Source organism: Leucoraja erinacea, chromosome 13, assembly GCF_028641065.1.
Source record: "Leucoraja erinacea ecotype New England chromosome 13, Leri_hhj_1, whole genome shotgun sequence".
NCBI classification, from domain to species: domain Eukaryota; kingdom Metazoa; phylum Chordata; class Chondrichthyes; order Rajiformes; family Rajidae; genus Leucoraja; species Leucoraja erinaceus.
In genome coordinates, this window is record NC_073389.1 from 30,457,368 (window position 1) to 30,482,469 (window position 25,102).

The following is a 25,102-nucleotide window of genomic DNA, read 5'->3' on the forward strand; positions in this document are numbered from 1 at the left end:
TGCTTTGATATTCTGCAGGCCAGAACGATCGACCTCCAAAAACCACTACTATCTTGCTTTGCCCAAGATATATGACATTGAACTGATTTTTCCTTGATGTCCATTGGCTTCAGTTTATACCTGGGCCCTTGGATGCCAATTCAGTTAAGTGATGACATCAATGGCAGTCCATTTCTAGGTGGAGACCGGAAAGAGGTTTGGAGCCAAAATTAGCATTGGTGAATACGTTTACTGGCAAGCAAGAGCTATCAAATACATCTATCATTTTGCTTATGATTGACAGTGAATTGATAGACCGATATATTATTTGATGGACAGGATATATCTCAATATTTATTTACATTGTTAAGCAGATCCATTGGCAGAACAACACTAGAATAGCTTGGCGAGAAGCATGGCTAGTTCAGGAATGCATATCTTCATCACCAGAGGCAGTTTGTTTTCTGGTGCCACAGCCAGTGTAGTGTTCAGCTACATATTGATATTTTCCCCTCAGGTTCCTATTAAACCTTTCCCTCTCACCTTAAAACTATTCCCTCTAGTTTATGATTCCTTGTAGTGCAGGAGGCTGAAAAATGATCTTATATGGTTATAAAGGTATAAATCCCCAACCCATGGAAATTGACTGTGCATTCACCCTATTTACAGTATTTCCCTCATGATTTTATATAGCTTTATAAGATCTTCTTTCAGGCTCCTGCATTCCAAGGAATCGAGTCTTAGCTTGCCCAACCTCTTTCCTGTAGCTTAGGACCTTGCGTCCTGGTAACATCCTTGTAACTTTTCATTGCACTCTTTCCAGGTTAATTGCATAGTTCCTATAGAAGGGCGACCAAAACTGAACATAATACTCTATGTCCAGCCTTACCAAAGTCTTGTACATCTGTAGCATAATGTCCCATTTTAATCCTCTTCCCATTCCCTCACTGAGCTTTCTGCCCTGGGCCTCCTCCATTGTTTGTGGGGCCACTTGCAACCTAGAGGAACAGCATCTCATATTTCACTTGGGTAGCTTACAACCCAACAGTAAGAACATTGATTTCTACAATTTTAGATAACTAATCAAGCCGCTCCTCCCTCTCTTCTGTGTGCCCCACCTGGACTCACCCCTCCCTCCCTCCCACCTACATTCTTCCCTCTGACTTCACAATTCTGAACTCGTCTATCCTTATCTTACACATTTTGTTTTTTGATCTCTGGTCCCTCCCCACCCTTCACCTGCGCCTACTGTCTGCCAGGCTTTGTCCTGCCCCTCCTGCCAAAAATCTTATTCACCACCATATCTACCTGCCATGCCACTGTCAGGGAACTATGTACTTGTACACCTAGATCCTTGCACTTATACTGCACTCTTGTCAGTAAACTCAGTCCACTGCTTATATCCGTGATAAGGGTTTTAAATACCTATGGTTCAAGCAATGATCCTTGCAAAATCCCGCTAACTGCACTTCCAAACGTGAAAGCTATGTTTTACTGTCCATTTTCAATCGAGGCATATATATTCTAAAACACCTGAGCCTTAACTTGACACAACCTCGTGAAGAAGGGTTTCGGCCCGAAACGTCGCCTATTTCCTTCGCTCCATAGATGCTGCTGCACCCTGCTGAGTTTCTCCAGCAATTTTGTGTACCTTCGATCTTCCAGCATCTGCAGTTCCTTCTTGAACACTCGTGTGATATTGAATGCCTTCAGAAAATCCAAATGCACTACATCTACTGATTGTCCCTGATCTATCACTTTCACATGATCTAATCATAATGAGGGAGAATCTTCTGCTGACCTGGAGAGGGTGCTTTGCATTTGTATTCCCTGGGCATCGTCTCTTGTTAGGAAGCTTCGAGAAAGTAGTGCAGGGTGATTAGAAATGACTCCTGGATTGACTTGACAGTCAATGGGACCTATGCTTACACTTACTGTCTCTGAAAAACAATCACTGTGATTGAAATTGACTGAATGTTTTTGACAACTATTGATACTCAAATCCACGGGCATTATTTAAAAAATATATATGTAATACATTAAAACACTAAAAACACAACTGAAAACAACACATTCCATTTAAATTATTAATTAAATCAAATGTAAAGTTCACATAAGAATAGAGCTATTTCCATGTAAAAAAACACAAAGTATCACCTACTGAGATCAGTTACTTGAACTGATAGAACATCTCGGATGTGAACGCAAGCATTCTCACCATTTTAGTAATGACGTCCATCTCTTCTTTCATGGAGAGGGCTCTTACACTGTGAAATAAGAACATGGTCAGCAGCTCTGACCCCAACCATTGCTGAGTGCTACTGCCCACCACTGGAGGCTCAGCCAAGGCTAGAATCCTGAAGGATGGATGGACGGGATAAATCAATCTGGAAGCACAAAACGCGATACCGGATTCTCTCAGGTGAGCTGTACATGTAGTTGCAAAATAATACAATGAAAATTCAGCTTCGACCTAAAATTGAGACTTTCCCCAGATGTAATTTTCACCGCCTGTATTGAGAAGTCTAACAGAAATAACACCGGCTATACATCATTGTGAAGTTTCCAATATGACCAGTATCTATTCTTACACAAAGAACAGTTCCAATATTACCTGCAGAACAGAGAAACTCAAGCAGAAATTTTCAAAAAATTAAGAGCCACCATTTAAACCAGGCGTATCCAAATCACAGACCTGACTGAGATAATCAAGGTACAAGGTTCAAGATACTCCTGGTAGCCTGAGCACAAAAATATGCTGATAATTCACTGGAGCTGAAAAAGTGCAGCAAATCTTTCCTTATTCTATCAAAAGTAATGTGAATGGTTATTTAGAGAAATTGGGAGACATCAAATGACAAGAGGTTAAAGTTATTGCAGCACTGCAGGTAAGGAATGCAAATCAGATATCCTGCTACATTAACTTATGATTTGACATTTTAAATTAATGGGACATTTAAAAAGCGAGTACGGTATTTCGATAAATGCAAGGAATCATGGGATTTGTCAAAGGTCATTCGGGATTAAAAAAACGAACGTAGCGCTGTATAAACTGTGTATAAATTGTTAACTATTCTACCAAGGAATTAATCTAGAATTCTGTCAATTCAATAGCTTCCTTTCTTGTTCTGCTGTTCATACATTACTTACACAGTCCCAGTTCTAGTTCAGTTCATAAATCTGCAATTATGAGATATTCAAAAGTTAAAGAATTTATTATTTTCATTTAATGTTTGCTACTGTAATAAGAAAATATTATTTGTGTTTGTTACGACTCCCGAATGCAGGTACTTCAGAGCCGCGTAACATAATTCAAAAACCAGGTTCAAGTTCAAAAATAGTTTTAATTATTCAATGGAACACAAAACCCAAACCCGATTCAAACAACCCAGCCAGGGATATGGATGGACTAACAAACAATTTAACCGTGCTCCAGCCAGCCACGTAATGGGCCATCGAACCAGAGACTCTAAAACCTGCCTAAAGAGATATAACCCTGAAACAAAATACACGAAAACGCTAAGGTCAGCCCTTATCCGTCCCAATTCAATATTTGTTAACAAGTAATGGTGAAAGTACACAAAGTCCTATGCCATGTGGCCAGGCCTTCCTCAGCTCACAACAGCAGGCTGCTCACGTCAGGGTCTACGAAGAAGAGAGAGAATCCTGGGAAACCTGACGCAGCTTGGCCAATCGGGTACAGGAGCCTTTAACCCCTTGATTCCAGACTCACAGCCACGAGGCCTGTACTCGGGAGAGAAACAGAGAAAGGTAAGTACATAGCATTCACTGGGGTGGGGGGGGGGGGAAGCGCCTAACAGTGTTTGAAACATTGTCTTATCTTTATTCATAATTTATGTGTAAAAATCTATTTAATCTGAGGCAGTCAGCGACTGTATCAGTGTTATGTGCGCTGATGCTTTGCCTACAGGCGGTGTGATTGTACAGTTAAGGCAAAGATTAATCTCTGAGGAAAACTGAGTACAGGGTTGGCCTTGTGAAGGAGCTGCCAATCCGATATAAGACATTTAATTGCGAAATGCCTGCCCTTTCGTTTTGGTTAGATTGAGTGGAGGGTCTGTTCTGTTCCAAGTTTATGGTGGTTATGGTGCGTTTCTCCCCAGCCATCTCGCCCATTGCACGTTGACCAGCACAGTTCGCCAGCCTTTGTTAGCAGAGGCTCTTTGTGCAGGTGTTACCCGAAGCCCAAAGGTTTTGTAGAGGTTCTGCGTTAGGATAGAAACATAGCAACATAGAAAATAGGTAGGCCATTCTAAGTCTTCGCACTGTTATCTTGTGATTGGACAAAGTATGGAGCCTTGCTCAAATAGTTTATGCTACCTGGGGAAATGTTTCTTTATTTTGGTGAACTGTCTTCCAACTAGAACCTTCTGTGGAAACAATGTAATGGGGCATTTTGTGATTGGGTTAGGGAGCTGTTAATAAATGTATAATATGATCTTTGTTTGTGATTGGCTTGTAGGGGTAGCCCCCCCCCATGTATTTCGCGCCACGGGTCCGATACAGTATAAAAGAGGGGACACTACATGGATCGTGGTAGATCTTCTGGAAGTGCACTTGAGACTGTGTTGACTGTCTGGGGTGTCTATTCGCACGAGGCTGAAGGGCTTGGACAAGAAGAGACAAGGATCAGACCCGCGGTGTTGGTTATGTGTCGTATAGGATGTTCGTTTGTGAGTGAGAATAAAGAGTTTAATTGATCAAGTGCTTGACTCAGTGTTTTACTGAACTAGACTAACGGGGTAAGCTTTAGGAGCATAATTACAAGTGCACTGAGCGGGGAAACGCCACATTGAAGCTCATACATTTTTGGAGATGTGAAGCTCTCTTTCATTTAGCTACCCTGCAGTCATTTGTAGTTAAACAGCCTGTCATCCTGCAAGACATTTTTCCAGTTCAGGTCTTTCTTATAGTAATCTTTTTAAAAACATTAATTCAACTAAATAAAAGACAAATTAAAATAACAAGATTGGGCAGTAGAATCCCTAAAGCGTCTGTCCCACTTAGGCGATTTTTTAGGCCACATGGTCGCCACATGTTCGCTGGTGGTCTCTGGTGAGTCTCCTTCATGGTCGCGAGGAATTCCCGCATTCTGGGAACTAGTCGCAGCCTCAGTATGGTCGCTGCCAAAAAACGTCAGCACGAGTTTTCAGAACCAAGGATAACCGGCCGGTAATGTTAAATGCCGCCAAACTTCACAGCTGTGTATCTCTGGCTTATTAAAAGTTGTCTGTATTCTTAAAAGTGCCCCCACTCCTTCTCTTCCCCTTCTCCCCCCCTTCTCCCCTTCCTCAGCTATTAAAGGACTTACCGTACACTGTGCTAGCTGTCTTAATCTTGCTGTTCATCGTGATGTGTGTCTGTATCACCTTGGCTTTGCACAGTGTGAATTTCAGGCAGCGCTCCCCCGCTTTCCCTGGCCCTCACCTTTACTATGTGTTTGTGTGTTCCACTCTGACAGTCGCCGTTCCACTTCCCGGTTTTTCAGGCGAGTGCCGCGAACTTGACAGTCACCGGCAGTCCGCTGAAAAATCGCATAAATGGGACAGGCTCTTTAGGGGCAGCCGTATCCATTTCTCACTTTGCTATCCAGGAGAACTGGGCTACAACAATTCATAATCAGTCCTTTAATAATCCTTTTGATGGATAAATCAGCTAGATATTAGAATCAGATGTTTCCAATTTCAAAGATACTAAATGCCAAAATAATGGTGTGTTCATTTAAGTCAAGTTAACATGTTATGTATTGGATATAAAATATACATATGCACAAAGGTAGACAAAAGTGCTGGAAAAACTCAGCGGGTGCAGCAGCATCTATGGAGCGAAGGAAATAGGCAACGTTTCGCCCCGAAACGTTGCCTTTCCTTCACTCCATAGATGCTGCTGCACCTGCTGAGTTTCTCCAGCACTTTTGTCTACCTTTGATTTTCCAGCATCTGCAGTTCCTTCTTAAATACATATGCACAAATATATTCATTCTGCAATGGCTCAGCAATGTTAAGCATTGAAATGTTTAAGGAATTATCTAATTAACCATCCACAAGATAATAAAATAAATTAGTCAAGTGACTTGGCAAATGTTGCAGCTGGAGTAGAATTGTGCTATGAATAGTAATAAGGTCAATACTTGAAACCCATGGTTTTTCATTAGTGAGTGAATCTGATTTTACTGCACAGATTCACCAAAGAAAAAAATGCAGTGACATAATGGTGTCACATTATGACGTAACTGAATACATTCAAGTATAGACATGGATTTTTCCATCTTTGCAAACTTTTCTCTCTGTACAAAGCAAGTACTTTCAATCCACTGGAAGGATTCACATGATTAAATCAATGAAATTAAAAAAGGTTAACAGCCAATGTTAATAGTTACCTTGTCCTCAAAAACACGAGGATGGCAGTTTTCTCTGACAATAAATATCCAATTTAAAACTAACAAAGTACATTCATCATTAATGATTTGCAAAGCAATGCAGGGAGGAAGAGATACCCCATGAATTGTGAATTTCAAGCAAGCTGATGAGTGAATCCCACCCTCCACGTTTTGCTCTGCTAAATTTTGTATCTTGGAATAAAACTCCCCATGACTTTCACAAATGGCTGGATTTAAACATTGCCCATTAGACGTACCACAGAAAATGAGGGCTGGACTTTTTCAATTAGGACATTTACATCCTTCAATGCCCACACTCTCTAGGCTAGATAGGGAACAGCTGGATCTCTAGAGACTCATTCCTGCACGTGGTTAATCGCTGCTGTTCAAGATTTTTCTTTATACTGAAATGTAATGTTTAAAATTGCTTTTCTTACAATTACATTGTATATTTATTCTTTCTTCTCCTCAATCCAATCTTCCACTTTATTATTCTCTCTATACATGATATGACTTTAATTCATTCTGATTCCCCGTTGCATTCACAATCCTTAGGTTTCATTCATCTAGCCGATACACTTTTTGCCCTGTTAGCCAGGGAGGTCTCAGATGTCCTCACATCTCCAGCAACTCTCGGTACAATTTCATTTCATGCTGATGGACCTGGAGGTAAAAAGTCCAACTCCTGCATATATCTGAAGAGATCTCAATTGGAAAAACATTATCAATTATAGAGAATTCCTCACATCACTCTCTTCACATTCAGAAAACCCATCAGTTAACAGGTGAGTTTCTTAAACAATATATTAAGATGAATAGGTATTCTTTCATTTTATCATCACTGGAACTAATTTCCAGGGCCCCAAGTTTAACAAAATAACTCAAACCCATTCAGTTTGATAATGGTTTAACTGAGATTCTTGCCTTCGAGACCCAAGAGACTACAGATGCTAGAACCTGGAGCAAAAAGAAAACTGCCGCATAGAAACATAGAAAATAGGTGCAGGAGTAGGCCATTCGGCCCTTCGAGCCTGCACCGCCATTCAATATGATCATGGCTGATCATCCAACTCAGTATCCCATACCTGCCTTCTCTCCGTACCCCCTGATCCCTTTAGCCACAAGGGCCACATCTAACTCCCTCTTAAATATAGTCAATGAACTGGCCTCAACTACCTTCTGTGGCAGATAATTCCACAGATTCACCACTCTCTGTGTAAAAAATGATTTTCTCATCTCGGTCATAAAATATTTCCCTCTTATCCTTAAACTGTGACCTCCTTGTACTGGACTTCCCCAACATTGGGAAATAATCTTCTTGCATCTAGCCTGTCCAACCCCTTAAGAATGTTGTACGTTTCTATAAGATCCCCCCTCAATCTTCTAAATTCTAGCGTGTACAAGCCGAGTCTATCCAGTCTTTCTTCATATGAAAGTCCTGCCATCCCAGGAATCAGTCTGGTGAACCTTCTCTGTACTCCCTCTATAGCAAGAATGTCTTTCCTCAGATTAGGAGACCAAAACTGTACACAATACTCCAGGTGTGGTCTCACCAAGACCCTGTACAACTACAGTAGAACCTCCCTGCTCCTATACTCAAATCATTTTGCTATGATGAATTCAGCGGGTGAAGCAGCATCTGTGGAGGGGTAAGGAACTGTTGACATTTCAGGATATGACCCTGCATTAGGAGTTGCCTTAACTGCTATGCTCCTCTTTAATAAAACATGCTGTACTTAAAAGGAACATCTAATGTTTAAGAAAGAACTGCAGATGCTGGAAAAATCGAAGGTAGACAAAAATGCTGGAGAAACTCAGCGGGTGAGGCAGCATCTATGGAGCGAAGAAATAGGTGACGTTTCGGGCCGTGACCCTTCTTCAGACTGATGGGGGGGTGGTGGGCGGGTGGCGGGAAGAGGAAAGGATGAGGCGGAGACAGTGGACTGTGGGAGAACTGGGAAGGGGAGGGGGAGGAAGGAGAAAGCAAGGACTACCTGAAATTGGAGAAGTCAATGTTCATACCGCTGGGGTGTAAACTACCTAAGCAAAATATGAGATGCTGCTCATCCAATTTGCAGTGGGACTCACTCTGGCCATGGAGGAGGCCATCTAATGGTTAAATTCACATAATTACTGAATTGCTGCTCACTAGGCTGCAGCATTACAACTATGAATATACTTCAAAAATATTTATTTGGTCGTTTTAGATTGAAGTTGTGAAAGGTGCCACATAAAATCAAGTCTTTTTTATTGTCCCTTACCTTTTCATAGGCAATCATTTACCAGCATTGAGAGTATCTGCTTCAGCCTTAGCATCAGAAATAAATCGCCTGACTAAATGAATTGGTGAAATATTCTACTCAGTGTTAAAATGGCGTTGAAAAATAATTATTCTCACAGAAATTCTAATGAAATTCACCTCATAATGAGGACCGTTTTCTGTACATAAATATAGTGACCATCAGGATTCAACTGAATTAACTCATCTGTTATAAATAAACTATCCAGCTACATTTGTATGTAGGAAATGTGAACCAGAAATGTTCTTGCCTCTTAAGGAATTGAAAGTTAATAAGGAAATGTGCTTGCATTTCTGATTAGAACACCAATCTGCATTTATAACTAGATATATTCAAACAAGTGGTAGTCTGAAGGCACAGTCATCCATCTGCTGCTGTCAAAGGGTAATGCTGCCAGTTCCTGTGTGAAGTAGCGAATTCTGTTATTGCAAAAATAGCAAATTTACGCTTTAAATCTTTAGCCAAATCATGACAAATAAAAGGTTGTTATGTTTTTTATGAACCACTTATAAAGATCAATGGGAAAATGCTTACAAGATTGTGCACACATTAGCCATACTATGTGTCAGTACCTCTGTTGGAGATCGTCATCAGCGAGATTCAGTTCCTTTTTCAGATCCTGGTACCTGTCTGCTCTGAGTAACCGAGTGCCATCATAAAGTGTTAGCTCCCTGTCGTGAATAAGCCTATTAAAGAAAATCAAAACCAATTCTTCAGCACCTGTGACAGAAACCAGTTAAACTGTGTACTTCATATTACAGTCCACTGCAAATATAGGAGAATATAACTCTATTAGCCATGTTCAAAAAATCAGAGAGGGCAAATTTAAGGTAATTAGGAAAAATAAACCCAGAGGAAATTAGGTATTTTTATGTAGCAATTTTTTCCTGGAATGTGTATAACAGGATGGTGGAAGCTAATTCAATGATAGCTTTCAAAAGAGAATTGGTTTGAAAGTCTGACAGATTGGTCAGATCATTCAAATAGCCCCCACAGGCACCTTGAGCTGAATACATGGCCTCCTCTACTGCTCTGCTGCTGAATACAACAACAGAATATGAACAGATAGATGCACATTGGGCACATGCACTTGTTCCATATTCCATCTATTCTGTTTATTCAATTGAATGCTGGTAAACTTGACAAAGTAGCTGTGAACTTACTATTTAAATAACATACGGGCCCCTTATCATTTCACAATGGTCTTGAAAAATGATGTGCCAAAGAACAGACATGGCTTAGAAAGGAAATCACCATTTATATTTTGTTGTGGTCTCTGCACAAAGACGCTTAAACTAATTAGTTATTGATTTATAATTTGCAGTATAGTTGCTCATCCAGTTAATTCCAACAATACAAACTAGCAACTATCACCAAGGACAAGTGCAATAATAGGAATGGCACCATCACCTACAGGTCCCCGAGTCACAATCCTTTGTTAATTAAAATTATGTTTTCCTTCATCAGTGTAGGCATACCCAGAAACACCCTACCCAACAACGCTCACTTGAAGTACTGCAACTTCTCGACAGCAATTAGGAATGGACAATAAATGCTAGTTTTGTTGGCATTTTTGTTTTTACTATAACATTAATTAACTCTTTTAGAAACTTGGCAGTGTAATCTAAATGCACTCATTTTATTATATAGTACATGGTATTTACAGAAATTGATCTATCCAGTTTTACACCAAATCCATTGGCATGGTAGCAAGTTCTATGTTCTCATTACTCTTTTGCGTCAAAAAGTGCTTATCTCCATTACCTTATTGAAGTTATCAGTGACCAACATATATTTATAGCCCCTCCATGAGGACTTTATAATCTCTACATCTATGAGGCACAGACTTTAATTCTTTTATAGGTGTGTCTCGTCTTTTCCAGAGGAAAGTACCTCAGATTATACTGATCATTATGATCAGTTTTACTTCAACCTTGGAAATAAATAATTTAATCACAGCTATAATAGCCAGCAGCTCATAATTATAAAAACAAACTCAAGATTCTGTCTTCACCCCTGCAGGAGATGAACCTTGCAGAGAAGTAATCCCTTCAATTAAATCTGCTAATCTGCACGGACCCACGTTTTGCAGATGCACAGTGACTACAATGTGTGAATGTGTAATTATTTATTTGGAAATCAATAATCATTGTATAAAGCGTCAGGTCCCAGTCGACACAATCAATATACCATTTAACCACTCTCACCAGACAGACTGCTTAAGATATTGTTTTCATTAAATGCATATGTTGCTGTCAAGGCCATCTTCAACTCCCCACCACAAATTGTCTTTGAGTTGATCCACCTCGAACCACTGCAGTAGTTTCAGTGAGAGCACTTCCATGGAACTATTGAGTGTTTTGAGTGCTCTCAAAAAAGGGACGGAATCTCACTAGCTGGCTGTTATACAATTTTCAGAAGTGTCATTGCTATCGTTGAGGAAGCAACAATTTGAATCGTATATAGAGAGGGAAAAGCAAACATTGATTTCGTTATTTTACCTCTGTAGAATCGCTAGTGTTCCAGGATTGACACGATGAATGCCATCAAGGACAACTAGTTTTCCATCCAAGGCCGCAGTGACTAGAGGTGCAGGTCGCCAGGCAGTGTCACCATTTGGAAGAGTGTACCTCTGTTGAAGCAAATCTCTGGCCGTCATATCCTGTGACACAACATGAAAAAATAGTCAAGTCAGAGATGTGTTACCTGCTCTGTGATCCTGGCCCTGTCAATATACTCTTGATCTTTGTAAACCACTGGTTCAATTGTTTAGAAAAAATGCAGGTTTTAGCAATGTTACATCACTTGTATGCACAGTGCAATCAGAAAGTATTCAGACCCCTTCACTTTTTCCACATTTTGTTACGTTACAGTTATAATTTAAAATTGATTAAATTTTTTTTTTTAATCTATACACAATACCCCAGAATGAAGAAGCGAAAACTGGTGTTTAGAAATTTTTGCAAAGTAATTAAAAAGAAATAACTGAAATATCATATTTACACAAGTATTCAGACCCTCGACACTCAAAATTGAGCTTAAGTTCATCCTGTTTCCATTGATTATCCTTGAGATGTTTCTACAACTTGATTGGAGTCCACCAGTGGTAAATTGAAGGGCCTGTCCCACTTGGGCAACCTAATCCTCGAGTCCATAAGAGTGCCTTCGACCTTCAAGCTCAAGGGCCCTCTCCTGGAAAGCCTCGAGCTGGATCGACCGGCTGCGTTGAAACCGCGAGCTGGATCAACCTACCACACACACACACATCGCGAAAGAGGAGCGCTGTCTTTGCGATGAAGAGGAAGGTAAATTGCTGCTACAGAGTACCGTAAGTCCTTTACAGAGCGCGGACGGAGGTGGGGGGTGGAGAAGGGGAGAGAAGGGCAGAGAAGGAGAGAGAAGGGGAGAGGAGAGAGAAGGAGAGGCAGAAGGGAGACAGAAGGGGAAGAGAAGGGGGAGACAAGGGGGGAGAAGAGGAGAGAGGGCGAGAGAAGGGGAGAGAAGGGGAGAGAAGGGGAGAGAAGGGGGGGGGAAGGGGAGGGGGGGAGAAGGACTGGAGACACCTTTAAGAAGTTTAATAAAGTTAGCAGGTCTTCCTAGGTCGTGAAACTCCAATGAACCAATTCTAAACTCTTCTAAACTCGCAGCTTAGGTCACCCAAGCGGGACAAGCCCTTAAATTGATTGGACATGATTTGGAAAGGCACACACCTGTCTATATAAGGTCCCACAATTGACAGTGCATGTCAGAGCAAAAACCAAGCCATGAAGACGAGGGAAATGTCTGTAGACCTCCGACACAGATCTGGGGAAGGGTATAAAACAATTTCTGCAGCATTGCAGGTCCCGGAAGAACTTTGGAACCACCAGGACTTTTCATCGAGCTGGCCGCCCGGCCAAACTGAGCAATATGGGGAGAAGGGCCTTGGTCAGGGAGGTGACCAAGAACCCAATGGTCACATTGACAGAGCTTCAGAATTCCTCTGTGGGGATGGGAGAACCTTCCAGAAGGACAACCATATCTGCAGCATTCCACAAATCAGGCCTTTATGGTAGAGTTGCCAGACGGAAGCCACTCCTCAGTAAAAGGCAGCCTGCTTGGAGTTTGCCAGAAGGCACCTAAAGGACTCTCAGACCATGAGAAACAAGATTCTCTGGTTTGATGAAACCAAGATTGAACTTTTTGGCCTGAATACCAAGCGTCACGTCTGGAGGAAACCAGGCACCGCTCATCACCTGGCCAATACCATACCTACGGTGAAGCATGCTGGTGGCAGCATCATGCTGTGGGGAGGTTTCTCAGCGGCAAGAACTGGGAGACCAGTCAGGATCAAGGAAAGATTAATGGAGCAAAGTACAGAGAGATCCTTGATGAAAACCTGCTCCAGAACAATCTGGACCTCAGACCTTCCTACAGGACAACGACCCTAATCACACAGTCAAGACAACGCAGGAATGGCTTTGTGACAAGTCTGTGAATGCCCTAGAGTGGGCCAGTCAGAGTCTGGGCATGAACCCAATCGAACGTCTCTGAAGGGACCTGAAAATAGCTGTGCATCGACGGTCCCCATCCAACCTGACAGGGCTTGAGAGGATCTGCAGAGAAGAATGAGAGAAATTACCCAAATACAGGTGTGCCAAGCTTGAGGCTGTAATTGCTTCCAAAGGTGCCACAACAAAGTACTCATTAAAGGGTCTGAATACTCATGTAAATGTGATATTTCAGTTATTTATTTTTAATTATTTTGCAAATATTTCTAAACACCTGTTGTCACTTTTTCCATTGATCTTTCGGTTTCACACCTTACCCTTCCTTATTACTATGTCTCGTTCTCTCCTGCCTAGAAAGAAGGGCCTCGACCCGAAACATCAACCATTCCTTCTATCCAGAGATGCTGCCTGTCCCCCTAAGTTACTCCAGCATTTTGTGTATACCTTCGGTGTTAACTAGCATCTGCAGTTCCTTCCTACACATTTGTTTTGTAGAATGTGTCATGTTAATAGGTTCATTTTGGTAGCTCTGAGAAAGCAGCCATACTCTTGGTAATAATATAAACGGAGCATTAGTTTGGGCTTGAACTATATGGAGCACTTCAAATCATGTTAAAACAAATTAATAATTATGTTCTTTCCAGTTGATATTTACGAAAGCCAATCCTAAAAGGAGTCTCTTAAGCAAGAGGGAGCTAGAAATATCAAGGATGCCTGCCACCCTGGTTACTACTTTTTTTTCTCTTCTACCTTACTGTTTGTGTACTGTTTAGCCTATGACCTTTATGTACACAAGGAATCTCTTTGCAACCTAGTATATGACAGTAAACTAATCAGATCTAAATCTAATCTTAATTTTTAACTGTATCATAGAGATTAAATTTATTTTTGAAATAATAGTTGGAAGAATCATTGACTCATACAACAGAGAATCAGACCCCTTTATCTCATTGCATCTACACTGACCATCAATTAGCTGTTTACATCAACCACTCAAATTCAATTTTTTCTCTCACAATCCCATCAACTTGCTCCAGATTCTACCATTCACCTTCATACCAGGGACCATTTGCAGTAGCCAATTAATCAACCAACCCAAGGAAACCAAAGCACCCAGATGAAATATACCTGGGCACAGGGAGAATATGAAATCTCCACATCGATGATCCAGGTCATTGGAGATGTGAGGCAGCAACTCTGATAGCTGCATAGCAGTTTTGAAAAATATAATTTTGATTGATTTATTTATTTATAATCAGGGGAAATTTTGTGAGCAAGTTACATGCAGGAAAGTCATAAAGTGCTGGAGTAACAGCTGATCAGACAGCGTCTCTGGAGAACACGGATAGGTGTCTTTTCGGGTCAGGACTCTTCTTCAAACTGATTCAAGCAGTAATGCGATCAAAAACATAAAAGTGCATTACCTCTCAATGAGTTCAACATTATACACATTAACAAAATAATCATCCTGAACAAGAATAATGTTATATAATTACTGTGATATGTAAGTCTGTGAACTAAATTTTAGTATTGAGCTGTTCATAAGCAGTAGGGTTTTAAGTCTATAACTGGGATGGCAATATACACTATGAAAGAAAGGTCTCGACCCGAAACATCACACATTCCTTCTTTCCAAAGATGCTGCCTGTCCCGCTGAGTTACTTCAGCATTTTGTGTCTACCTATGAAAAAATATATCATTTGAGATTGTTGCCAAGGAAACAAACAACCTTCAGTGCAAATATAGAACCAATGGCACATTTTATGTCATAGCAACTTCAAAATGAATTCGGTACCAACATCAGTGACGGGTCTAAAAACAGGATACTTAAAATAGCTTAAAATAGCAGAACAAAAGAAAATGACTGAAATTCCCTGTTCTTTTAAACTATTGTTACTGTGTTGAAAGCTCTTTCCTTTGGCTGCTGTTAATTTGTCCTAATTTGAATGATTAACTTGTTTATTCACAAACCTGGTAAAACACTTGTAAAACACGAGTGCCTTCATGTTTTGTGAAGCAGAGTTTTTTTTTTGGTCATAATTCCTTTTCTCAACTTGAATTTAATTTGTCAGATGCTCCTTCCCTTTAATCTTTCCAAAATCAAAGCCTCAGCGATTCAGCTTTTATGTTCTGTGACATTCACTGTTTGTGACTTTACGACAGAATTAATCCAACTGTAAATATATCCGCAACGGATAGAAATTTAAAGGTTTGTGCTTAACATCATAAATGGTGATCCTTGACATTTTCACCTTTATTCCTTCAAACTTATTACAACAGCTATTTACAATTATAACATATTGTGGTGCATATAAATATTGTATTTTCCATTAGCCTTGAAGTAGCTGTTGACTTGAAGGATGACTAAAAGCTTACCATTTAATTTCCCAAAGTATGATTGCTCTGGGTCTTATAGTTCCATTCCATCTTATATACGCACTCATTTATATTTAGCTCCCACCTCCATCTCCTCCCTTCAGTCGACAACTGCTGCTTGAAGAGTTTCATAGACAATTCAAATGACACTTCATGTGCCGAGGCCAGAATCATTCAACGAGAGGTGCCAACACAGCTGAGGTATCGGAATTTTCCGCAAACATTTTTCATCTGGGAATGGTTCATTGAAATGCGAATGCCCTGTGATTTTCACCACGCATGACAACCTTAAAGCCTTATACCACTATCTCAGCAGGGTTCAGGCCTGGACATCTTGTGGTCCGTACAGGTTTGTTGTACGGTACACAAAAATGCTGGAGAAACTCAGCGGGTGCAGCAGCATCTATGGAGCGAAGGAAATAGATGACGTTTCGGGCCGAAACCCTTCTTCAGACTGATAGGGGGTGGGGGGGAGGAGAAGGAAGGAAAAAGGGAGGAGGAGGAGCCCGAGGGCGGGGGGATGGGAGGAGACAGCTCGAGGGTTAAGGAAGGGGAGGAGACAGCAAGGGCTAGCAAAATTGGGAGAATTCAATGTTCATGCCCACCGGACGCAGGCTACCCAGGCGGAATATGAGGTGCTGTTCCTCCAATTTCCGGTGTTGCTCACTCTGGCAATGGAGGAGACCCAGGACAGAGAGGTCGGATTGGGAATGGGAGGGGGAGTTGAAGTGCTGAGCCACCGGGAGTTCAGGTAGGTTCTTGCGGACTGAGTGGAGATGTTCGGCGAAACGATCGCCCAACCTCCGCTTACTCACCGATGTAAACCGCAACCGCAAGAAATGCAACACCTGTCCCTTTACCTCCCCCCTCGACTCCATTCAAGGACCCAAGCAGTCGTTCCAGGTGCGACAAAGGTTCACCTGTATCTCCTCCAACCTCATCTACTGCATCCGCTGCTCTAGATGCCAGCTGATTTACATCGGTGAGACTAAGCGGAGGTTGGGCGATCGTTTCACCGAACACCTCCGCTCCTAGGTCCCTCTATTCTACAACGCTACCCAGAGGCCTACCATTTACTGTGTAGTTCCTGCCCTTGTTCGACATCCCAAAATGCAACACCTCAAACTTTCCTGTATTAAAGTTTAATTTTCCATATTTAGTTTAATGAAGGTGCAGGATTACCTGATAAAGGGTGATGGGTTCAATGCTATAGCCCAGCATATCAGCAAATTCCTTCGCAATCACAGTTTTGCCACAACCCTGAATAATGGAATTAATAGATGTTTTTAAATCATTCACATAGATCAACTAAAATGTGCACATGTGAGCTTTACAATGCACAACATAAGCTTCATTTATATTACCTTTCCACCAATTAAACACATATCCTTTACCAGGTGTGATTGCATCATCTCTGCCAGAAGCCTATCATGACTGGATGTCCTGATGAAATTTGATGATGTTGTATGAAACTTTAACGGTTTTGTTCCAGTGGGAATCTATAAAATTCACAAACAAGAAACAAATAATTGTTATCCTCAATAAAACTGAGCTATCAACTAAATCTTTAACTGAAAGCAGTTTGTAAAATAAATTGAAAGACAAAAATGTATTTGGAAGATAATTTTTTTTTACTTTATCTGACACAATATATCCATTAAGTAAAGCCTTCTGAGATTTCATGACAGTTTGACATTATTTGTGCCAAGGGTTTTATCACTGCATATCATCTAGATAATATAGTACAGATTTGATTAAGTTTTAAGAGTATTTATCTGTTCGTAAAGGGTTGCCAAGAACACTGGGGAGTTTCTGTAAAATGATGCACAGACCTTCACTGCAAATACTTCATAAAGTAACGTTTGAAAATGGACAGTGCAAAGTCAAGTGACTATCAAACAAAAAAAAACTTTTGAGATTGCATGTAGGATATGACTGTACAAAGCCACTGCTGGTGCCTAGGCTGTTGACTATATTTCAATTTAGTGTGTGATTTGCATGCTCACATCTGAAACCAGAGACAGAGAGCATAATAGCAACCATTCCACAACCTCATTAGATGGCCCATGAATTTCAAACTGCCAAGCACTATTTTGAAAACCTATAGAAATGATTGCAAGCTTGGTGATGCATTGGAGTGCAGCAACGTTATGATATCATGTTATAACAGAGAGGAGGTCACAGACAAATAGTTCCGAGTGATAGTGGGATGACAAATTAAAATACCAGGCCACAGGGAACTCTGAGTCGCTACTGCAGATAGCGGGCACAAGTCTGTGATGTTACGCGGAGAGAAGATAGCAAATGGTCATAATGCCAATTATTGGGTAAAGAACACAGGGCGTTTCTCAGACAGAGATTCTTTTAAACACAGAGAGTGGTGATGATTTGGAAATCTTTCCCTGTAGCAGCAGTAAGTTCCTGAATCTTCACTGTGAAATCACTTCCTGTGCGGCGAACTGAGCCAATCAAGTCTTCAGAAGATAATTGTATAGGCACTTAAGGAGAAACAATTTTCAGGACTATAGGGAGAGAACAGGGGAATGGGATTGAATGGAGGAAGTTAGAATGGGCTCTATAAGAAGTTAGTATGGATGCTGGAGCCAAATGTGATGCCTGACAACAGCAAGAAAACCTTAAGCACATGTTAATCAGCACTGTGGGTGGGAGAGGAGGCACCCTATATGCAGTAATATTCTAAGAGGATCCTGGTAAACGTGTCCTTTCATTGCTCTATCGCACACTGCCGGTCTATCTTCCCGAGTATGTGCATCTCTTCCAGTTGCAGGAAATTACTGACTGCAAATCCTCAACAAAGCAGAAGTAATAATTAGAGCTTTTAAAATTCAACTCTCTTATCATTTGATTTGAAAATAAAACTGAATTATCACATCTTTCTCTGTGAAATCCTAATGAGAATGTTCACATTTTCTGTTAACTACAGAGGGACAATGAGTTGAGGAAATAGTCAAAACTTTTTAGAAAAGCAAATTGAATTATAGTGAAGAATCTTATTCTCTGGGCTTACTGCATTTTGGATAATTTGCACAGTAAACATATTTTTTACTTTGGAAAGGTGTAGTTTGTTTACTCCTTCAATCCAAATTAAAACTTCAAAAGATTTACCTGAATTGATCATGTTTCCGTACTTCTGCAATGTCAGTCCCAATGTTTAATCAGGATTGAGGACTTAGGTAAGAATACACAAAATGCTGGAGGAACTCAGCAGGTCAGGTCGCATCTCTGGAGAACATGGATAAATGACATTTCGAGTTGGGATCCTTTTTTAGTTTGAAGAAGGGTCTCAACCTGAAACGTAACCTATCCATGTTCTCCAGAAAAGTGGCCTGGCCTGCTGAGTTACTCCCCTACTTTGTGTCCTTTTGTGTATGAACCAGCATTTGCAGTTCTTTGTTTCTCCATTAAGAACTTAGGTACAATGTACATTAAGCTTCCACATTTATTGACAAGGATGTGATAAAACCAAATAAAATAAATCAAGAAATTAAAGATTTTTTATAGGGGTAATATTTGTAATTCATTAGCAAAATGTATGTGAAGAAACAAAGTAGGTAACTAGATTATCAAAGCAGGTAACCAGATTAATAAAGTTTCCTCAGCACTTAATATGTTATAATGTTTTTGTATTTGAATACAAATCCCAGCTTCACGGACTGATTTTTTTCATCTCCATTCAACATTTACAATAGTTACCAATATTAGACACAGAGGGAAAATTAAAAAAAAATAAACGCAAATGCTGATAAGGGGTCCCGATCTGAACTGTTAACTGTGTATCCTTAAACATTTGGCACTGGCCTGAGGAGTGATTTCAGCAAATTTTATTTGTCAGCCATGTAGTGAACAGCACTAATTCAAATTGCAGATAACTCTTGATACAATGTCAATCTGGCTCATTTGAGTATATTTAATAGAAAAGCTGAAATGTTAAAGTGTACCTTGTTTATTTACAAACAAAACAAATGTTATATAATTGTAACAGCCTCAGAATTTAAGGACGTTCTTTTAGGAAGGAGATGAGGAGAAATTTCTTTAATCAGTGGGTGGTGAATCTGTGGAATTCTTTGCCAAAGTCAGTGGATAATCTTAAAGCAGAGATAGATAGATTCTTGATTAGTACGTGTGTCAGAGGTAATGGGGAGAAAGGAGGAGAAATGGGTTAGGAGGGAGATCAGCCACGATAGAAAGGTCAGAATGGGAAGGGGAAGAGGCGTTAAACTGTTTGGCAACCAGTAAATCACGTAGACTGAGAGAAGTTGTTCAGCGAAAAGCAGAGTTTGGTAAAATTAAAATCAATTTGCTGCAATAGCTGAACAGGAGACAGAATCCATTTACACAAGTGTTGAAGAATTGAAAATGCTACTACAACACGTTCCTTTTCAAGTAGGAACGAGGAAAAGAGATAAAAGCACTCTTTGAAAAGTAAGTAATCAATAGTGCATTTAGTTTGTTCTACTATCACCAAGAGAGAATTAATTACCTTAATGGCCACCTCTTTGTCACCTATTTGAATAATGGCCTCAGCCTGTGATGTTTCTCCGCTTGTTTCTTTAATACCTTTAACTTCCTTCGGGAGAGAGGAACTCGCTGAGCTGAGCAAATCAAATGTCTAAAAAGAATCGATTTTCAGTTTATTGACTGATAAGTACATAGTACTTGTAGCACATCACAATAACAAGAAAAAACTCACAGGTTAAACTCACAAGCCGCCACTTTATGAGGATACCTCTTCCATATTGATGAATAAATTTGTCACACAACAACCTCTAGTCAAAATGTTATCAGGGCACTTTTGCTGAAAGATGTCCAAAATGAACTCTGCTGTCGGCTGATATTTGCAAATAAATATTCTCTTGAAAACTCTGGTCTCAAAGTGATTGGCCACACAAATATTGTGACTGCAAGAGCAAGCCAGAGGTTGGGGTCAGCGATTCACCTCTGAAATCTTGAAGGCACAAGTGAGGTGTGCAATGGAATAGTCTTCACTCGCCTGGAAGAATTCAGTTCCGATAACTCTCAAAAAGCTAAACGCTATGAGAATGAAGCAGACCACATGATTGGTACCCGAGCAACCACCCTCAATCTCCATTCTCTCCACCACTGAAGCACAGCAATGTGTACTATCTCTAAGAAGCACTGCAGTTACTTGCACAGACTACTCCAGTAGCATGATATCCAAGAGAGCTACTGGCAGCAGGAGCATGGAAACACCATTATCCCCAGATGACAAACCATCATGAATGAGCAGGATATCATTGGCCCTTCACTGATGTTATGTTAAATTTTGGAATTTCTTTCCCATTTGCTCAATGGAAGCATCTCCATCAGAAAGATTGCAGTTGTTCACAAAGGTGGCTGATCACTATCTTTAGGTACAAGCAATGAATGCTGACCTTGCCAGCAATGCCCAGATCTTGAAAATAAATGAATGAACAAAAACATGAACCCAGTTCATTTTCAGAGCTAAGTTATGCTAAGGCTCCTGATGAGTGGTTAGTATGTGTGTAATGCCGCAAACTGCCCCCCCCAGCAACCGCGGGTTGAGGGGACGGGACCCAACGGGTCCCACTTGGGCTAGTGATATATTAAAAGTTAAGGATGTACGATAATACTTTATACCTCTGCATAAAGATTCATGACAAAGATTCATTTCACTGCGCATCTCGTATGTGTATGTGACAAATAAACTTGACTTGACTTGACTTGACTTGACAACATGGTAAAAATTTAACAACCAAAACTCCAAGAACCTGATCGTCTAGTTAGTCAGTTAGGCGGCTACTGGTGTTTCTGAAACCTTGCTGTGTTTATTTGTCTACACTTTAGTGGTTATTATTTGATTAAAGCAGCACGTTGCTGCTTTACTCAATGCACTAATGAATGATGCTCAAAATGTATGTGAATGCATGCTTTTCCTGTTTCTTTTTAGGGTTGCCCAAATACTAATTATGGAAAATGTATTTAGGAATTCTTACTGACAAGGCCTATACAAAGGAGAAGGCTAAATTCAGGAAACCTATGTTTTGATGAACAAGCCACGAGCAGAAGAGCTGGGGAATTACCATAACCATCGTCTTGCCTCAGCTCCGATCCATAACTTCCTTCAGGAACAACAGCACCCTATTTTCTGATATTTATTTTGTGAGGTCAAGGATTCCCGACTTATCACAAATAGAAGGTGTGGGTGAGCTGCTTTCTTAAAGTGCCATATTGTGCCATGAAGACGCTACAGGATTTGGACCCATGATGGGAAACAAATAGCAGTGCACAGCTACATCAGAATTGTCGGCAACTTGAAGGGGGTATTTGCTGGACATTTTCACGTGCCTAATACTTTTGTTCTATTACTCATCTACGCATCAATTACTTTAATCTAAAATTAAACTTGTTTTACATTTGATCATAATCTTGATGTTCATCGCTCTTTGTTAACAGCTATTATTATCAGCTGCCTAAGCCTCAACCTGTGGAATTTCCACTGAACCTTTTGGTCAGTGCTATAAGATGTGGCTCTGTGCTTGATTTTACCTCTCTTGAGAAGTAAATTAAATGTAGTTGGGGTGGGTTTTGAAGGAGCATAAATATGGAAAGAACCTTTGAAAAGCAGGGAGGAAATTCCAGAGCTTAGGACGCCAATAGTGGAGTGATTGAATTCAGGGATCATCAATACCCATAACTGGGCAGCATAGAAATCTTGGAAGGCCAGAGGTCAGAGGAGATTACAGAGATCACAGATGGCAGAAGGCTTGGAATAAGTTTGAAAATATTGTTATTATCGCTGAAATAAAAGTACTGACCCATCTGCAATTATTTGTTGCTAAAGAGTATAGTGTCACGTTCCCACATTATACAAGCTACATATTGATCAGCAGAAAATAAATGATAGTACAACAGCTTATTACACCACCATCGAAAGAGTCTGTTTTTACCAAACTGGAAAAAAAAATAGAATAATGTCACATGGAAAATAATCATTAAATCATTGAAATCTTCCATGCACACATTTTAATGCAATAACATATCTGTTTATATCATTGATATCTGCTGATATTATCTCAGCTGCCTAATATGCTGGTACTTTAAGATGCTCTTTGATTATCTGTTAACATAGTTTATTATTTACAACATTCAAATTTCACTTTCTGGTCAAGTCAAGGCTAGTGAGGGTACATTGCTGCACATTAGGCTGGAAAATTTGCATTTTCAAAGCACTTTCTTAATCAATGTATGTCTAAGCCAATACATGCACAGCAACGTTCACAAATATATTGCAATCAGCTAACTTGTTTTAGTGACATTGGTTGTTAAATAAACATGCATTAGGACCCCTCTGTACTTCTTCCTGAATAAGTTTCACAATGTCTTTAACCTCTACCTGATAGGTTTAATGCCACACCTTAAAGTCACTGCTCAGCTGTTCTAAATGGAGTGCTTGATGTAATGGGCAACTGGAGACCAATTGTTCAGTAAATTAGTCATGATAACTAAGGCTTCATTTCTGTAATGGTTCTTACTTACTTTCAATACATCTTCAACTCCAGTTCTGCCTTCTTTCCCAAGCATTAAATCATGTGGATAAAGTCTATGGAGCAGTAGCTGGGCAGACATCATGGGGAATGCATCCTGGTCAGAGAGTGGAACATTAGTTACATTCTTTTGTGAATTAAATGTGTAAGATTGTTCAGCTATCATTTATACCTACCATGATTTTAATGACAGCCGGTAAATTATCCACAGGAAACTCAGGCAAACCAAGAGTTGTGGACTCTTGAGTGCAGAGGGTTGTTGCAAAGGATAACATCTGAGATATTCTGGCAAAGAAGAAAATGCTTTAGTCATAATTGATGCAGGATATTGATCAGGTTAACTTTTTGTGTTTTTATGCTGCAAAACATCTATTTTAATTTTCGGCCACATTTTGAATATTAATCAATGTTTATCCTCTTATCACAAGTGATTTTAAATCTTAAAGTGGTGCTGTTGAGATATCACACTGGGTGCAGCACTATCTGACTGTAACTTCATGCCCTTGTCTGATGTTGTGCCCAATCCCTGTCACTAGTCATCTCGCGTGCCCATTTTCATGATATTTTGCCACTCCAAATCCAATAAAAATACAAATAAACTATTTTTAATCTAATAGGATGATGCTTGACTATATTTGTCATCAATAATTTTACAGTTAATAAGCAAAAATGCTTAAAGAAAATTAAAAGAGGTTTTATGATCTATGATCTCCTTGGTTCTTACATTTAATGCCTCCTAAACATTAGTTATAATTCCTGGTATCTTCATAGCAATCTATTGGGTTAACATTGGGTTGCACAAGTGATAAAGATGATGTTTTCACAGTGAGCAATTGTTTTGATACGACAAGAAATGCAACAAAAACTGCTGAAAGGGCTTTGAAAATGAGTTACAAAATGGGAATGATAATGGTTCCAAACACTTCAGAGAGGGGCAAAATCATTTGACATGCACCAGGGAGCACTTTAGTCTGGTTTAATTAACTGTTCGCCCATACTTAAATGGTGCTATGTAGATATGGAATAGATAACTTTGTTCACTTGCATCAAAAACAAGCTGTTTAGTCTTTCTTCGATAAAAATGTATGACATTACACTTCACCAAATTATATGTCAGGGAATCTGGAACTGAAGCAGTTATTGTAGCCAGATTGGAAAAGACTGTCAAGGAAGATAACTCAGAAAAGTGGTCTATTTATAAAAAGCTCAATACTGGATCAATTGCTTAAGCACTTGACTACTTAATAGATAATTCATTAGTCAGCTTCCGAGGAAGGTTAGGGCTATGAAATATTGACTCATTCTCTATCTGTAGATGTTATCTAACTTGCTTAACACTTCTCTCAACTTTTGTTTTATGATATTAACAAATAATAGGTATGATATCATAATCCATACCTGTCAGTGGGCACATTCGGTCCGATGGCATACAAGACTGTCAACTGGTCCTGGAAAAATGGGTGAAAAGGAATGAAAATTGAAATGGGATGAAACAGAATTTGTTCAAACTGTGAAGTCCAGTGTAAATTCACCCCAAACCAATCAAAATGTAAATATCCACAGGCCATAATTTCTGAAGCTGGAGATTTGTGCTGCGATATAATCTATGGCAGTCCCCGCACACTAACACTATCTGATACACCAGGAACAATTTACATTTATACCAAGCCAATTTACCTACAAACCTATACGTCTTTGGAGAGTGGGAGGATACTGAAGATCCTGGGCAAAACCCGCATGGTCAAGGGGAGAACGTACAAACTCCGTTCAGACAGCACCCGTAGTTGAGATCGAACCTGGGTCTCCGGCGCTGTAAGGCAACAACTCTACCACTGTGTCACCGTGCTGCCCTGTTTAAATCAACTGAAGACTAATGTCCTGGTCTCCCAGGTCTGGCAAATTTAAAGAGTTATAGTTGGGGACAGCACAGTGACACAGCTAGTGGAGCTGCTACCTCACAGCTTTAGCAACCCAGGTTCAATCCTGACCTCTGGTGCTGCCTGTGTGGCA

The 25,102-nt window shown here is 40.1% G+C and overlaps 1 protein-coding gene across 1 annotated transcript in view; it reads right to left on the reverse strand.

Moving 5' to 3' along the window:
- The window catches only part of vwa8 (von Willebrand factor A domain containing 8), a 206,176-nt gene that overhangs the window by 117,615 nt on the left and 63,459 nt on the right, over positions 1 to 25,102 (reverse strand). The window contains exons 7-15 of the mRNA XM_055644777.1: positions 24,491 to 24,540; positions 23,269 to 23,377; positions 23,085 to 23,189; positions 20,047 to 20,175; positions 16,910 to 17,044; positions 16,728 to 16,805; positions 11,181 to 11,341; positions 9,252 to 9,365; positions 2,198 to 2,366 (exon numbers count right to left, since the gene is read on the reverse strand). Of these exons, the coding sequence (XP_055500752.1) occupies positions 2,198 to 2,366; positions 9,252 to 9,365; positions 11,181 to 11,341; positions 16,728 to 16,805; positions 16,910 to 17,044; positions 20,047 to 20,175; positions 23,085 to 23,189; positions 23,269 to 23,377; positions 24,491 to 24,540 (1,050 nt within the window). The remainder of the gene's footprint in view (positions 1 to 2,197; positions 2,367 to 9,251; positions 9,366 to 11,180; positions 11,342 to 16,727; positions 16,806 to 16,909; positions 17,045 to 20,046; positions 20,176 to 23,084; positions 23,190 to 23,268; positions 23,378 to 24,490; positions 24,541 to 25,102) is intronic.